General features: G+C 36.2%; 1 protein-coding gene across 1 annotated transcript; it reads right to left on the bottom strand.

The window, feature by feature from the left end:
• Positions 1-539: 539 nt before the first annotated feature.
• Positions 540-14,747, bottom strand: Uev1A (Ubiquitin-conjugating enzyme variant 1A). Its single transcript, XM_071671953.1, has 4 exons — positions 14,541-14,747; positions 10,708-10,850; positions 5,527-5,652; positions 540-4,363 (listed from the first exon to the last, which is right to left on the bottom strand). Exons 1-4 carry the CDS (start codon positions 14,557-14,559, stop codon positions 4,223-4,225), a joined length of 429 nt encoding a protein of 142 aa, XP_071528054.1. The 5' UTR covers positions 14,560-14,747; the 3' UTR covers positions 540-4,222.
• Between the last annotated feature and the right edge of the window lie 2,970 nt (positions 14,748-17,717).

Here is a 17,717-nt window from a genome sequence, read left to right as displayed (position 1 = left end):
CAAAACTAGACCTGTTTACGTAACGTTGTCTCCATATAGTTTCAATCTTTGGTGGATGAATTTCATAGTTTTGCTCTGTGTGTATGGAAATCAAATCCCGTTGTGTTCTTCAACGTTTGATCATATTTTCACAATGCCATCTTGAAACCTATAGACGTAAGGAGAAGCTGTTGATAATGTTGAAAGGCACTGCACTCATTCATCCTTACACAGTAACGCGTTTCTAATCATGAGGTATTATTGCTTTCCTGAAACATACCGCCTTGTAATGACTTGGGTTCGTCAGACACGGACAAAAGGCCGTCTTAGAGGCAGTAAGGATGGTAATATTAACTTGGGCGGTTGCTGTTACTTCCTACTGACACGGATGGTGTAAGATGGCTCCGGGCATCATTTAAGTTAGGACGTTGGCGCTTCCTTCAACGAATGCTGTTCACAGTATTCTCTCTTCTAGTTCTCTCTCTCTCTCTATATATATATATATAAATATAAACTGTGTACTCAGCTTCTATAAGCAACAAGAGTCAAAACACTACATATCTGGAGTAGAAACTTTTATTATCTTTATTTTTCACAGTTCAATTCAATACAGTGCCTTAGAACAGAATTTCGGGCAGGGGCCAGACAAGCTTTTAATGATGTAGGAAGAAGAAAATGGAGGAAAACTGCAGTATCAAGATAAAAAAAAAAGTTAACTGTATTCTACGGATTCTAAAAGATGTATCACACTACACTAATGCTGCCCCCTAACAATGCACTTGCTGAATAGTGATGAAAGTTAAAATGCTTGCTGGCCTGAGGCAAACAAGCCCTGTGGATGGATGGGTCCAGAAATGGTGGGAATAGAACTTTTATTTAATAAATAAAACCCCCACAAAGACACAAGAGAGATGGAGTATGGTAAATTCACTGATGACTATAATATATATCTAACCCATGAGTGCGTACCACTTTGAGTATACATTTTTGAGTTTCACATTTCTTTCAGTATAATAGGTTTCTTTATTTAATGCTCCAAAAACTAAAGGTATCACATGTTCCCATTATACAACAATCATGGATAGGTTAAGGGTAATAAAAATTACAATACTATGTATGTATGTGTGTGTGTTTGCGTGCATGTGCGTGAGCTCATATTTTGTGTACGTGAAAACAACAAGACCCACGGGGAAAGCGAGATGTGATGGTAATCTGCAATAGCTGGTAAACATAAAGCAGTCACATGGACTCTGCACCATTGATTACATGCTTCTCGCCTACAGCATCTGTTGCTATAATTTACTTCTCCAAACAGGATCATAGGAGGAGTAACCATGGACGCGGTATGTTGAGATGAATGAACACAGTAAACCCTTGTGTGTACATTAAAGCAGTATATTTCCTAGTTTGGCTCCATTACTGGGTCATATACATGAATGCAACATGCTGCTAAATCTCACCCTAACCCTTTTTTGGATATCCAACAAATAATAAAGTAATCAAGAAATTGTATAAAACTTGGTAAAACCCATAACCAAACCCTGAGCTAATACCTAAATTTTACCTTTCTTCTAAAGAAGAAATAACTCAAGGCTACAAATACAATACCCTAATATCTTTGAGAAGAATGCCACAATATATCAACTACAGTAACAAGAGAAGCAGTAGTTCTTAAAACTACTGACCCACATGAAATTATCAAACAATTCCTTAACCTTGGTTCAGAAATCATAGGACTGATGATATCGAGTGATATGGACATGTCTTCATTACAACAGTGTGATATTCATTAACAATGAGCATTTTACTAGCCTAAGTGATTCAATTTCACATTCTATTAAGCAATTTTCAGGCTACCATGCTAGGCATGATATGATCAGGTTTATGGTACCCTTTTGAATCAGATCACATGCTTTAATTCATAACCAAGGCCTCTGTATCATGTCAAAACAAATTTTGACAAATCAGACAAATTTCTGCTTTGTGGTACAGTGGTATTCAGGAGACTGATGCCCTTGTCTGGAACCAGTGCAGTTCTCTGCTTGAAATGGTAAATGGACGAAACAAATGGTTTTGAATAAAGCACTACCTATCACCTTAAACTGTCCTTCAATGACTGACCTAATGAGATAAACACATTCAGTAGTAAGCTATCCCTAACCATCCTCATTCTGACTGTACATGTCATATGCTTTAAAGCAAAAATCAAGCTCTTCTCTCTAAACTGATTTTCTACTTTGGGTGTGGGGTTGAAAAGACTAATACTATCTAATAGAGAAAAATGAACCAAAAGGTTGTGGTCGCTCAAATCATACTATACAACATGGAATCCCTCTACAAAATCTGCCAAGTATGAAAAAAATATATATGCTGCCATTAAAGAATGGCAAAAAACATATGAAAGGAAAAAGGGAGTCAAACTTAACAATGAGTAAATTAATATAAAAAGCTCCTTTTTAAAAAAAATGTTTTGAATAACTAATATGTCATTAAATCATTAACATTACAACCTGCACAATACACTTGTCATACGAATGCTGTGCAGTGTAAAAGAGGTAACAGTAATTAATTACAACCTGAATTTAGTTTGTGTTCAGGTAACTTAATCTGTTAGGTAAAGCCACAAAAATATAAAGAAGAAAAGACTACTTTTTAAAAATGAATATGACTACCACCACACAATAATGAAGCAATATCATTTAAAACTAAAAACAATTAACACTGCTTTTTTAAGTGTTCACATATTATTGAATACGAACCATCTGGATACTTAGAAAAACAAATGAAACATGTCTGTACATATTACACCTAAAAATTAAAATTTCATGAACACAAATATTATATCTCCAAACTCATATTTTTTGCACATACTGGATATATCCTTCATGAAAGTTTTATGAAACTGACACTCCCTTGACAGAAAAGAGAGAAAATGAAGCAAAGCCAACTGGGAGAAAAACAGGTTAGCAATTTTCTCATCATACATCATCAGGATTCACACACTTACTGAAATGTTAAAACTCCAGACCTATTTTTGCCTATTGAGGCCATTTTTACATGGAAGAATTCACATTTGGTATATTCTCAGTTCTAAAGAACAGTAAATCTACCAACACTATTAACCTTTTCCATACTTGTTCACTAACATACTTCCCTCATAAGCAAGGTGACATCAGGAACAGATACCAGAGCCTTCAGGCAAAATATCCTAGCTTATGCTTCTTACCCTCCTCATTTCATAGATAATACTGAAATACTAATTTAAGAATACAAATAAAATTTCAAATATAAATAATCTAAAAAAGATGTCTCAGAGGATTTCAAACCACATATTTGACCCTTAAGTTGAACTTCAAATCAAATGGCCATATCAAAGCTATTTTTAGACTTTTACGCCTGAATTAACAAATATGCAAAAACTGTAAGTTATTCATACTTTTGGAGACATGTAGGAAAACTTATTGTGAACTCTTCAGTTTTAAGCATTAATCTATGAAAATATAAAAGGGAACATTCTTGGGCAATCAAACAGAAGTCCAGTCAGAAGCATAATGGAACTATTCTACTAATGAGCTGCTCATTAATTAGATGGTTATCTGCAGTGAATCCAGCTTCATCTGTTACATAATTAAAAGTCATTCTAAGTGAGCCAATGTGTTGGATAGAATATAATTTTGTTGATAAACTGACAGTCTCAAACTAACTACAACACATCTGAACACTTTGTGCACAAAGCAGTCTCTGAATGAAAGTCTGGAAACAAAAATTTTGCACTTGTGTAAAGACTACCTTTCATGTACAAGTGAGTGAGCATTTCACATGAGAAGCAGCTGAATATTCACTCCACATTTAACAGAACAAACAAGATGATTGCAGCTGGGGTAAGGATGGTCTGGAGATGCTAAGTCAGTGTCGGTCTTATTGGTCAGTCTCAGAAGGACATAATGAGATGACTGCAAATTTCATTAAAAATTACTTGCTTTATTTCATGCATTTAGAATTTCCAACAGGGACTATCTACTTTGAGACATGGGCATTTGTCTTCTCTACCCTTAGCCCAGGGCAGAAAAAGAATGTCATGATGCCTATTTCTCATTGAGGTCACTGGTGCATGGAACCCTCTGTATAGGTAGCACCTTGCAGGTAGCAAAGATGCCACCAAAGTGCTGCATCCCTCCCATGAGAGAAGAGTGATGGCGATGGTGGTAGTGGAAGTGGTGGTGTAGTAAGGTACACTGGACAGCTAGTAGTTAGAACCCTCTGGAGGCTGTGTTAGCTTCATATTTTCCTTCATAGTCATAAGGCGCCTCAGCTCCTGTAGCACTGTCTTAATAGTGTAATTTCTTTGCCAATGTGTCAGGACAGATACATGTCGACAATCCACCTGCAAACAAAAGCAATGACTAGAGTATAGTAAAGAGAAGGGCTATGAGCAATGACTAGAGTATAGTACAGAAAAGGGCTATGAACTATGTGTAGAAGCAACATATAAGTTTATGTAATCCAAGACAGATATGAATCTAGGTCTCACCCTCCAGTCACCTTGAATGGAAAATCAATCCCAACTTAATAAAACATAAACCATTTATGACCACATATGACATTCACTCCCCACACCCAAAACATCAATACACAAACTAACTGCCCTTAGAACACTAAATGGCATCAGACTTGGACAAGGAAAAGAATCCAGTGGAATCCTCTATAAACAATGCAATCGTCCTCTCAAAAGCAAATACCACAAAGCTGCAAGTCATATAAAGAACAGCACCCAACAAACAGTGTTATGCAGGTGGAGTCCAGTAACACCATATATAGAAGACAAATACAGAGGAGGGTGAATGAGTTGAAGAAATGCTTGAGAACAATACATGGTGCATGGATGGTTAAGAGAGTGAGAAGTGATATGGTAAGGGAGAGGTGTGGTAATAATATGAGAGTGGTTGTGAGAGCTAAAGAGGGTCCTGAAATGGTCTGGCCATACGGAGAGAATGAGCAAAGAGAGGATGACACTGAAGATGAGTGTCTGGAGTGGTGGGGAAAAAGAAGAGGTAGACCAAATTGGAGATGGATGGATTAAGTGAAGAAAAGATTTTGAGTGCTCAGGGCTGGGACATGCAAGATGGTGTAAAGTATACAAAGGATAGATTGAACTGGAACAACATGGTATACGAGACAATGTGTTGTCAATGGACCGAACCACAGAATATAAAGAAGCAAACTGTCCCAGAACCTTTTCCTGAATTCAGGCAAACTAACATGAATAATATTTCATTCATATACAAAATTTCTTTAAGATTCTGGTGATTTATAAAAGACAGCTACAAGAAAGATGGCAGCTGTAAAACCCCTGCTATTAAATGGGTTGAACTGATGCACCAAACCTAACATAGGGGTGAAGTAACTGGTTTGAAATAATGACTCAAGTAATATGATGCACTGGAAAGAGGATTAACCCAGTCATGTTACAGGGTTAAGCCTCAAAACAATTTCCTTGTAACATTTTATGAAGGTCTATGAATTCAAGGATAGCAACAATCTACTTACATCTCCGGTCTGGCTGTTAACTCCCTGCATGTTGATTCGACTGATAAAGCGGATGTTTGGCGGATCATCTGGATATTCTGAACCACATTCTATCTTTAAGGAGTACATCCGGTTCTCAAAATTTGTCTGAAAGAGATAATATAAATATGATTATTACAGTGAACTAATCTGGAAATCAAGTTGCTTTCACAAAAATTCTTGTATTTCTCAAGAAACCATGTTTTCTGATGGTGTAAAAAAGAAATATGTGTCCAAAAATAAAGACTCATTCAGAAAGAAAAATTACCAGAGACAGAAGTGGTTACAGACAGTATCAACAGAGTAAACATCAAACATAATACATAAAAGTGCTATTTCAGAAAAATGGCTGCTCATGAGAAGACATATGTGCCAACAAACTTGCATGAACACAGTCCAGTTCTGTAGTTCATCTAAGACTGGAAAAAGATTATGCATCATTTTTCACAGGGAGTGGCTAGGTTTATAAATTATTTTTCTCCATGCATCGTACTTCCACAAACCTGCTTGCTATAATTTTTCACCACAAAATTTTTTCTGCTATTTATATCAATGGCATTCTTGAAGTAGTTCATGAATGACTTTCAAGCCTAGTTCATACAAAATACATCTCACCAATACACATATATGCCATTAGTATACTCCTTCACTGTCACCATAATGTTCACAGTAACTTCATAGAATTAAGTTGACATCCACTCCTCTTAAACCTATAATTGAATCATGATGCCATTGTATCATCTTTTTTTTCTTGCTTATGATTACCAAAATTTATTACTACAAGCTGTCTCCCTCTTTATTATCAATATAAAGTTTCCTACTATTCATTAGAAATATGCATGCATCCCTATCCTCAGAAATTTCAAACAATCCTTTATGCTGACACACCTCAACAACATAAGCCCTTACCTTCTTATTTTCATGTGCGAGGGGGCCAGTGACAGCACCAGACATGACACTTTGGCCATACTAAGGATCAAGATTTCATCAAGGATTCTCATGAAAGTTTTGGTATTAAAGTTACCAAAATCAAAGTTAACTAAAGACTTATATGAAACCTACTTTAAGGCACCACTCTCCTCACTGTTCATCCTCAGACTGGTTATGACAATAAGAGTTTTGTGTATCCATCATTCTTTCAACCCTTAACCACTCAGCACATAACAGTATATGCACGTGTCTGGGTAACCTCTCTGCCTGTACAGACTGAGATTTCCTGCCATAATTTCATTGCTAAGTTCTGGATAGGAATGGGAATGGAGCACATATCAGTGACAAATGCCTTCACAGGACATATTAATGTTCTCTTACCTTCCATGCATGTTCAAGGGAAGTATGATGTAGTTTGTGGTATGTTACTGCCATAATAAGAAATCACTCTTTCTGCTAATACACATAAGAGACCTCTGTAAATGTGAGTGATATCATATCTATGTAAATTATGTTCATAACAGTAAAAGGAAAATTATTCCATTATTATGTGACTGAAAAAGTGTTAAAACATGCATGGTGGCAACACTGCCCCCTGGTATCTACAGAAAAACTTTCCAGAGGATGCCCGCAACCAGCCATCACATCATCATTCCTTTATTATTTTGGCCTCTTAATCAAAATACTTATTAAATAATAAGACCAAATCTAGGATAAGCTTCAAAAGTCTGGTAACTGTCATCAAGTTTTTGAGCCAAACTGATGATATAGTAAACAATTCTCTAAAAGGCATAGGGACAGAACAGAGAAAATATGCACTACACCAACGTGGAAATGATCAAGTATGAAAAAATCACAAATATTTTTCCAATATCATCCAATATGATGGATAATTAATTACATAATTAATACAACAGTTGCTCTATGAGAATTAGACACTTGGGACACCTGCAAGGCAGCATAGTTACAGGGAATAGAAGTGGTTGCAGTTAGTGGGGCAGCCAGTGACCAAGGAGGTGTATTACCAGTGCTACCTGCCTGGGTATTGGGAGAGTTAGTGACAGCTGCACAGTGAGCCAGCACTTCAATGGTTGTCAAGTTGTTCTCCTCTGACCCAGGTAGCTGTCTTTTCTTTCTGCCTCACTCACAAGTGGACTACTGGAATTTTTTCCACAAACATACAATCTCTCCTTGTCACGCATAACACTTGACAATACTTGACATGCAGCTCATTCTTTGTAACTCTAGATTTTTCTGTGGTGAGCATTATTTGCTAGCCCTGCCTTTTAGCAAAATGGTAGGAACAACAGATAGAAATACTAGATAGGGACATTAGGTAGAAGTAGTAGGTAGGAACATTAGGGAGGAGCATTAGGTGGTAGTAGTAGTCAGCAGGAACATTAGGTAGGAGTCTCTACAAACACTATGCTGAACTTGTCCTCTGTCAGTAAACTGTTAAGAAGACTCTATTGCCATAGCCACCTTCCTGAGGGAGTTCTGGAAGGGAACAGGCATCAAAGATAAAGACTGATGATAGAATAAAAATAAGCGGAAATATTGTTTGGAAAAAATAGAAAAATATCAGTATCAAATACCATAGCCAAAGTTGGTATTTCTTTTTTAAAGTTCTGATGCAGGTTAAATTCCAAGTTAAATCTTTTTATATGAGGCATAAAATACAAACCGTAATTTTGGCTCTTAAGCCATTCACTTTTACTTGAATGCTTGAAAACAACCAAATAAAGTCTCATGGCCAAAGGTTGAATTTTGCATCTATGATGCCTGTTCCAACCAGAACTCCCTCAAAGGGGTGGCCATGACAACAGTCTCCATAACTAGTGAACTCCACTCCCGCTTCTTAGCCTTTGGTGCCTCATACTTAACAGACCACTGGCAGAGAGCAACACTAGCACAGTGCTTGCAGAGGCTACTACCTAATGTTACTACCAATTACATCTATCAAATGCTCCTTCCTACAACTACCCAATGTTCCTACCTAATGCTCCTGCCTAGATGTTCCTACTTAATGCTTCTGCCTAAATGTTCCTACCTACTACTTTTATCTACTACTCCATTTTGCCAAAAGGCAGGGCTAGTGCAGGAAAATCTAACATCACAAAGAATGAGGTGCGTGAATAAAGTGTTGTTAAGTGTTACATATCACAAAGAGAGAATATGTTTGTGGACAGAATGCCAAAAGTCCAAGAGCAAGAGAGGCAGAAAGACAGCTATCTGGGTCAGAGGAGAGCAACCACTTAAGTGCTGGCTCACTAAGCAGCTGTCACGAACCCTCCTGACACCCAGGAGGGTCATTGTCTGCCTACTAAATACTACCTGTGCAACTTATGAGATACATTGACTTAAGACTTTGAACACACTGCATGACTATATTCAAATGAATTTCCAACACTGTGATACTTATTGCAGGGTTCGATTTTCTCTAAAGCAGCAAAGAAATTATTTCCATTAGTGTTGTTTGACACCACCCCTCAAGATTTTATACAAACATCATGCAATCTTTGCTGTCACACTGACGTGCACAGAGATTGTTCTTTTGCACCAATTTTTATGTAAATATGTTCTTTTTATGAAGCAGTAAAATACTATAATACTGAAACTGTATAACATGAGACTGGTTTTTCTGTCATAACCATCCCTCAAAAAGTTCCCTTTAGGACTCAACCTTTAATGATAAAATCTATCTTGCAAAGTTCCCTTTAGGATTCGACCTTTAATGATAAAATCTATCTTGCACACATCAAATATCACATGTATGCTATAATAAAATTGTATTCCTGTGCTTTGCATGTTGATTTATCTAACATCAAGCTGAATCATACCAATTCGTTAACCCCCCCCCCCGAGATGAAAAAGTATGTGCATTTATACAGGAGTATCATGACGTTTCATGGCACTGAAAACGTATAGGATATGTTTTGAATATCTTTTGGCCTTATTGGAATTAAGTGGGCCCGTTACTATACAATTTCCTCCTGAACATATCTGTACATATATACTGATTTTTTTTTTTTTTTAAATAAAAACCACACTTTCACAAAACACTGATTTCAGCTACTTTCAGTGCCACACATGGACACTATTACTTTTTCACACAAATATTATAAAACATCACGTAGCATTATTTTTTTGGGGAAAATGATATCTAAGGGAAGTGGCCTAGGAAATGAAGTACCCATCTGAACTAATTCATGATACAATACTAATCAATTACTTAGATGAAGCGAAACAAATGTATTCTGTTTCCATGAATGCTAGATTTACGGTTCTCGAGTCGTGAGAAGAGTTAAGCTGAAGGTTCAAGTGCAGTTCCCAAAGAAAGAGATGAATGGATAATCATGATGGACAAAGTAATTCCTAATTGTCTACAATACTACAGATACCAATATCATCTATATATCAAGGTTTTGGCACATTTCAGGATTCTCCAATGATATAATTTTCATGTTTGCTGTTCATTTCATTTTTCCATTCCATCTTCTGACCTTCCTCTATGTATATAATCATTTACATCACTGAAGTATGCTTTCCTGTAGTTATCAGTACAAGCACTCTATAATAAGTTACTACGATTCAGTTACACATTAGTTTACTTAACTAATACTTTCAAAATCCTTACATCCCTCTCCTTCCTTTATTCTTCACTCTATCCATCTTCCAAAGTCAACTTCCACAGATGAGAAAATTCTTCTGAAATGCCAGCTTTCTACTTCCAATCCCACTATTAGGACTAAAGGTTTACCACCATGCAATGATGTGAAATGTACTACATTTGAGGATTTATAACATATGGCTCTTCCCTCTAAAGTTTAAGTTACTGGGGCCCCTACTGAAAAGGTTGAACCCTTCTTGCTTTTCACTTCCAACGATATATGTGTCATGTGCAAACACGTCTGGTAAGAATCCATATTTTCAGGGATATGAAGATAAAGTTTATATCTAATCACTTTACATAAAACTCCAGTAACTATTCTACCATGTGGTACCAAATAATAGTTGATGTGATTTTTTTGTCAGACAAAACAACATGACTGACCCATCTCTGAATGCAGTCCTGACAAGTTCATGGCACAATTGTGAATTTTACTGCTAGCTACCACATGCTTGAGCTGTCTGAGATACACGACATAAAAAATACACCTTATTCTAATTCGTTAGAATAATAGTGACAGGTTACCAGTCCAAATGCTCAAACAGGAACATGTGGACACTTACCCTAGGTGGTCCAATGATCATGCCTGTCCAATTGGTGAGAGTCATATCAGAGTCATCTTCCAATCCCCAGGAAATAGTGCCATCTCCAACACCCTTCTGACCAGCCTCTAATTCCTCCAGCAAGCGGAAGTTGCGCGGGACCACTGAAAACATAAGAACACACAAAATCAAAGTTAATAAAATCTAAGTTATTGCCATACAAAAACTTAATTGATGATGTGATTTGATTTAGTGCAATTTGTAATTTGCTAGAACTAAGTGGTTATTCAACTCTTTTTAGCAAGAAAAAGATATCCTGACACTTAAGGATATTTACATAAAATTATATAATGTGGCCTCCTTTAAGATATATGAAAATTTTAAAACATTTGTAGAAAATTCTAAATTCTTGCTTCTTTTAAGAAATTCATCTGTCTACTTACATTAACATTATTGTCTACAATTCCTCCAATTCTATTCCTTCAATTGTTATATAATCAATATTTGACTCATGTTATATCTCTGATGTTCCGTCAGTAACTGTTCCATGGTAATATTGCAAATGCAGGCATCAAATATTGGGGCATCTCATATTCGGCAAGAGACCATGGGTTCACATGGCACGACCAATTCTCAACTGTCTCAAAATGGCAATTCCCATTAAAGAAAGAATGCGTTACTTCAACTCTCTTGACCCTCTTTGGTGTATTTCATTACCTTTCAATGTCCAATCTAGCTTGACATTTAGATCTAACAGTTTTTAATCTACACATTAAAATGTTATGAGGTATAACTCTTGCAGAATGATAACTGGGTATCGCTGCTTTTGCATCAGCATTTGCCATTTCATCAGAGCTGATACCTATACGTCCAGGACAACAGCATAATTTTACATTGTTGTGCTTTGAGTGGATTCTCAAAAACCAATCTTGGACAATTATGAAAAGAAGAAAGTGAAAGTAGATGTGACAGACAAGGATGATGGCTCACAATGAGAAAATGACTAATAAGCTCCTGCAATTCTGAATCTTTTCACATTTGTATTTAAAACAAAAACCCGAGTGAATTACAACATTTTGGAGAATGAATCTGTAGTAAGTTAGTCATGAGGATCATGGAACTGTCAGTGGATGATGCTAAAAAGGAACTGAGACAGTGCAGTTCAAACAAATTATTAGGGCTGGACAAAACATATGAACCTACTTAAGAAATGTGCCCATGGACTATCTAAACTTTTGAAGGTGACATTTCTGAATTTGTCAGATGAGGGTTAAGCTCCCTGCTGAATGGGTAAAAGCCCAGATAACATTTTCAAGAAAGGTAACTAGTTGATGAAAACTTGTAACCTGTTTTGAGCTAAACAATTTGCACATTCTGAATCACAAATTAATGTCATGCAAGAGATGACATCAACCTGCTTAAAACCTTTGAAAAGTAAACATCATCATAAGACAAAGGTTATAACATTGACAGTGTTTCTAGATAGTCAAAAGGTATTTGATACTTTTCCCCACAAGGGGGGGTACTCCATAAATTGAAAGTATATGGTGTTTTAAGCAAAGTTCTTCAGCAGTCTAATGGCTTTCTAACAGATAATAGCATAAGTTTTAAAATATGATCAGAACTCATACTGAAGCACGGTGGACAGCAGAGTGCCATAAGGATCTGCTTTGCAACCTAACTTGTTCCTAGTATACATAAATTACATGCCAGAAATAAACAAGTACATATTACCATATTTCCAGGTGACACAAAAATTTGGAATGGTGCTGAGAGCATACAAGATAACTTGCTATTCCAGGGAGACCTTGGCAAGATAAGCAACTAGTCTAGAATCTAAAGTATAAAATTCCACGACGGAAAATCCAAAGGGTCTCATGGAGAGAAAACGAGAAATAAATACATGATGATAGATGGAAGTAATGGAAGTATGGTGGATGAGGGAGAGGTCACAGGACTGTTAATAAGTAATTAAGTGAAACTAACAAAGCAATGCATAAAAGCTGCCTGGAAAATGAATTATGATCTGAGATCTGTAGGGAAAACTTTGAATACCATGTAGAAGCTTGGTCACTACAATGCAAAATATCGTTCATCTGAAATATGGCAAGTGTAGAACCACCAAACCTACAGTTAGGCTACAGAAAAAAAAAACTATAAAGGAAGGTATGATTACTGGAGAAGAGACAGATGATTGGCGATCTGATGGAAACATATGCACAAGTTTTCTGAGGTACTATAAAGAGAAAACTGACTATGATCTTCAAACCAGCAAAATAATAATCTTTAACCTTTTTAGTGCTAATCTTCTCCATCTTGTCAAGCTTAGTAGAATGCAACTGGCCTTAATCAAGGCAACAAGCATTCCTTTTACAAGGTGAATTGTGCACACTTTCAAGGCCCTGTTGGTTAGCCACTGATGGCACCCCAAACAAAGGGTGCCATAAGAGCTGCTTGGAGGACCCATTACCTTGCTAGTGGCCAGGGTAGGGGGTGCATAACTTTTCTCGGACTTGCCACATCTGCAGCACCCACCACGCCCATATTTAGTATTGACAAATCCAGAGAGTAATAATTTTTTCCTAAACTTGGAATACTTAACTCTTAATTCGTAAAAAAAATAATGGATCTGTATTTGCACCACATCATGTAAAAAGTTATGACATTTTCTGTGTAGCTTCTGAAGATAGATCAATCTGGTACAAAATGTAATTTGTTTTAATTGGGAATGGTTAAATCAATATAGAAAATAATGGATTTTACATTTTTAACTTTTCATCAAAAAAAAAAAAAAAGCACATTAAAGGGATGCCTCAAAGTCAAATGAACAAAGAAAGGGTTAACATGGAAATTCAATGATATTTTATAAGAATAGGCCCAAACTACATACGAGACAAAATTTCATCAGCCACAGAATTTTAGGCAAAGGGGAATAGTCTGCCACACATGTAATAGATACCACACTCACAAACAAGTCTAAAATCATGCTTCAAAAACATCTGCCAGACATGAGTGGATTTTTGGCTACATCTACTTAAATCAATAAACTCTTAATTGTAAATTCAAGTATGAGCAAACTGATCAGATTCTGTTCACTCTGATGACAATGACAACAATGATTTGGACATATGAAGAGACCAGGGGAATAATTGTTTTGAACCCTATAAGAAAACTCTACCAGTATCTAAGCATAGCAGGTGATGATCTCTGAATATGCAATAAACTTATATAGTGTGTGACATCATAAGATTTTAAAGCCTACCTAATGCTGTGCCAAGGGTTAAATGTCTGATACACTAAGCCTGAATGCTTGTAGTTAAGTGGCTCATACTACTTTCTCCTCTTGTGCTAGTGATACAACTTTTTTTCATCCTATGAAAGTTCAAGACCATAATTACCCACAATATATGCATCAATGAACCCCATACATCAATTCATTGAGGAAGTAAATCACAAGATATGAAGGGGCTTGAATTACCCATGGAGCAACCTGTCCAATAAATACCATTAATATCATAAGTGCAATACGAATTCAGACAATCATGTCATTGGAAATTCTAAACGACATATAGTACAATGAGAAGGCAAGCTATCAAAAAGGAATGGAAAACGAAACGCTAAAGTTAGGATGAAGGCCAGCCTGATAAAGAAAGCAAACAATACCCTACACTTAATGGGAATAAAAAAAATCCATTTATACTCGATACACACCACACATTCTTATATTAGCCTTCACAACATGTTCATGCTATTATCGATGGATGAGAGATGGCAGATCTAAAGGGTACTAAAGAATCCTGTATAGGTTTGGCGTATGAGAGACAGCGTTATGTCAAACAAACCACCGCCTTAACCTGTGTTGGGTGCCGCCATTTTCGCAGTAAAGCCGCCCACGTCGCTCCTCCTCAGTCACTGTGAGTCTTTGGGAGTCTCGCCCTTGCCTGGAGGCTAAGCTGGTGGCCGCGAGGGGAGGCTAAACACGGCAAATAAGACTCAAAATATGACTCATCCACGGCCGGTACGTGACCGCTGCAATGACCAGCGTTCCAATAATGACGTCTGTTTATGTTTTCCCAATTGTTATTTTGCCAGAATCTGAACTATTCATTTTGTTATATTCGTTTTATTATATTCATAAATAACTAAATAACATAATATTGTCTCGGTATCGGGCAACTTGATATCTAATTTCCAAACAGAAATCGGAAAAATGGATAGAACTATATTGTGTCACTGTAAATTCTCAAAAGAATCGTCATTGATACACTGCTTAGGATGTAGGATAAGAAATTAATTTTTTTTCTTTATTTATTTGAATATAGTTGAAGCTATACGGGAAATGAATAATTAAGAAATTTATTGAAGAGTTTGTGTATACTAGAGAGCCATGCCGCCCTCAACGGTGTCTTCTGCTAGCACGTGAGGTAAGGTACAATTACACATTTATTTCTCCTGTATTACACCTTGTTCATCGTTCACACTAATGTAAGATGACACAGACAGGCCATTATTAAAGAAATATCAGACGAAACCGATGCTTATCTTTTGAATAAAGGAGTAATAGTGATAGGAAGGTACATGTTGATGGATGGATGGACGATTTGCTATTCATCTCGTTTAGATTTATCAGCTGTCACTCGTGCATTTAGTGAATTATGATATTTGGAGGATTTCGAAAGAAGATAATGTTTTGCATAATATGATGGCACCGAGACCATCCCGTCTTGTAGGAAGTGTAATTTTGAAGGCTTAAGTAAAGTCATGGACCATGCAACTGGTTGTCAGTTGCCTGGCATCATCTTGGGTTGCTGGCATCATGTGCACTTGGCCTCCTCCGTGTCTCTGACAACTAAGTGAATTTAGATTTTGCACAGAAGGATCACTAGGAAGGTATTTGATGAAAAGAAACTAGACTAGTTCTGGATTTGTTTGAAAGTGTTATTGTTCTCTATATAATGTCATCGACATTAATTTCGTGAACTGTATACAAAAACTTCAGTACAATGACATCTCCTTGCTACTAATTTTTCTTTATCTTTATTGATTTTCGTTGGCTGGCAGGAATGAAAAGAATGTTTTTCTGCCTGCCCGTAATAAGTACATTGATGCATGATTAGTGGATAATACTTATTAAATATGTAGACCTAGCATGTTATTTACGTTTGCCAAGGAGATTCTTAGCATATTATCTCTTGTTGATTTTTAGTTAAGATGTCAGTTACACGTGAGACAGAAGGTAAAGTTCAGGTGCATAATGTTATTACTGGAGAAAAAAGATTGCAGTTGTAGGAATAATTGTCTTGACTAAAGGAATCACTGCCATTGGTCTTTGATGTTATAGTTGAAGTTTAAGAAGGAAGGGTTTGGCTTGGAGGAGAGGGGATATTTGGGATTATCAAACAAAATAGCCAAAGGAGCTTAAAGTAAGGAGCTAGTACTGCATCTTTGACTTAAACTGTCAAATAACATATCAAATTATATATTCCTTGTATTATGATACTTGCTAACATACTAGTTATAGTTTCAAGTAAGTTGTCAATGAATGCCATGATAAATCAGTGGCGTGAATGGACACTTGTTCTTATATTACACATTAATTGTATACCCTTACCCAGCCCATTTTATGGATGTACATTTATTTGATAACATATTGGTGATAATCGTATGAAATGCAGGTTTTATGTCAAATAAGGTTTCCTCTTTGTGGTGTTAGTTTAGTAAATGAACATGTCTCATTAACCCCTTAACCATGGAGTTTGGTGTTCTTTCCAATCCCTTGAATTTGAATGTTTTGGGTTGTTTAGAAAATGCAGTAAACCTCATAAATTCACATCAACCTTACATATTCAAAGATACAGCTCAGATCCATCACCAGAACTTTGAGAGATTTGAATGAACCCTCATATGTCACTGAGAAGTCTTCATTTTTCTTTGGATTGTATTGCTGCTGGCCTGGACAGACCACTGAACTTCCAAACATAATTGATACATTAGAAAAATCCCATAAGACATGGTATTCCATTTTTTACTGTGTATAAATGACAATATATATGTTTACATTCCTCCCAAAGTCCATCTCGGAAATGAAATTGAAACCCTCTTTGAAAATTCTGGTGATGGGATTGCAGTATTCTTATAAAGGAAATGTATTTTGTATACTGATTTCACTCAGATATTGTTTGAAAGTTTTGTAGAATGTGCAGAAAATAGGCATAAGACTAAAGTGCCAAGTGAGTTGCCACTATACGTTTTAATGCTTATTTTACATGCTGAAAGATTGATTACTGATTATAATTGTTTTTTCTTTTTTATAAATCTTTTTTTAGTAATGAACATTATAATTGACTAATTATAAACATTATAACTGATTGATGATTTTTCATAATAGCATAATTATTAAAGTTTCTGAAATTACTACCCATGTCAGTTAGGTACAGTATTGTTAAAGGCTGGTGGGCACTGGCAACACTTTTACTATAAACACCTTCTGCCTTATTGTTGCTCAAAATATTTGTTCCTTAAAATCAGTCTCCACAGTAAGTGAAGACATCATCACTGTCAGGTAAATCAGGATCATAATCAGCCTAGCATTCTAGATTTAGCTGAAATTCATTAGATTTCCAAGAAACTCATGATAATGAACTTTGTTGACTGTCATTGGCATAGCTTGAGAATAACTGACTGTTGGGAGAAATTTTTGTGCGTTGGCACCACGGCGACCATCCATACGAAACTTGATGTGTAAATATGTATCAAGTGGAGTTGCCCGACTTTTGTATTTGCCTGTCTAGGAGAATTAAGGGGTTAAACTACATAGAGTAGGTTACTTCTTGATTCTAGGGGCACTACTGTATTGCTTGTTTTTTAACCGCAATTATTCTTGATTGTTAGTTATGTTTAGAATTAACAGAGATCACAGGAAATAACCAGGTATGACTTACCTTGGATTAGGTGAGGGAATGGTAGAACATTTACTTGTACTTTAGATAAGTTATGATGTCCATTTGAAAGCTTTCATGTAATAGGGAACA

Source organism: Panulirus ornatus, chromosome 17 (assembly GCF_036320965.1).
Source record: "Panulirus ornatus isolate Po-2019 chromosome 17, ASM3632096v1, whole genome shotgun sequence".
NCBI classification, from domain to species: domain Eukaryota; kingdom Metazoa; phylum Arthropoda; class Malacostraca; order Decapoda; family Palinuridae; genus Panulirus; species Panulirus ornatus.
Note: the sequence above shows the minus strand (reverse complement) of the source record. Positions and strands in the feature narration are given on the sequence as shown.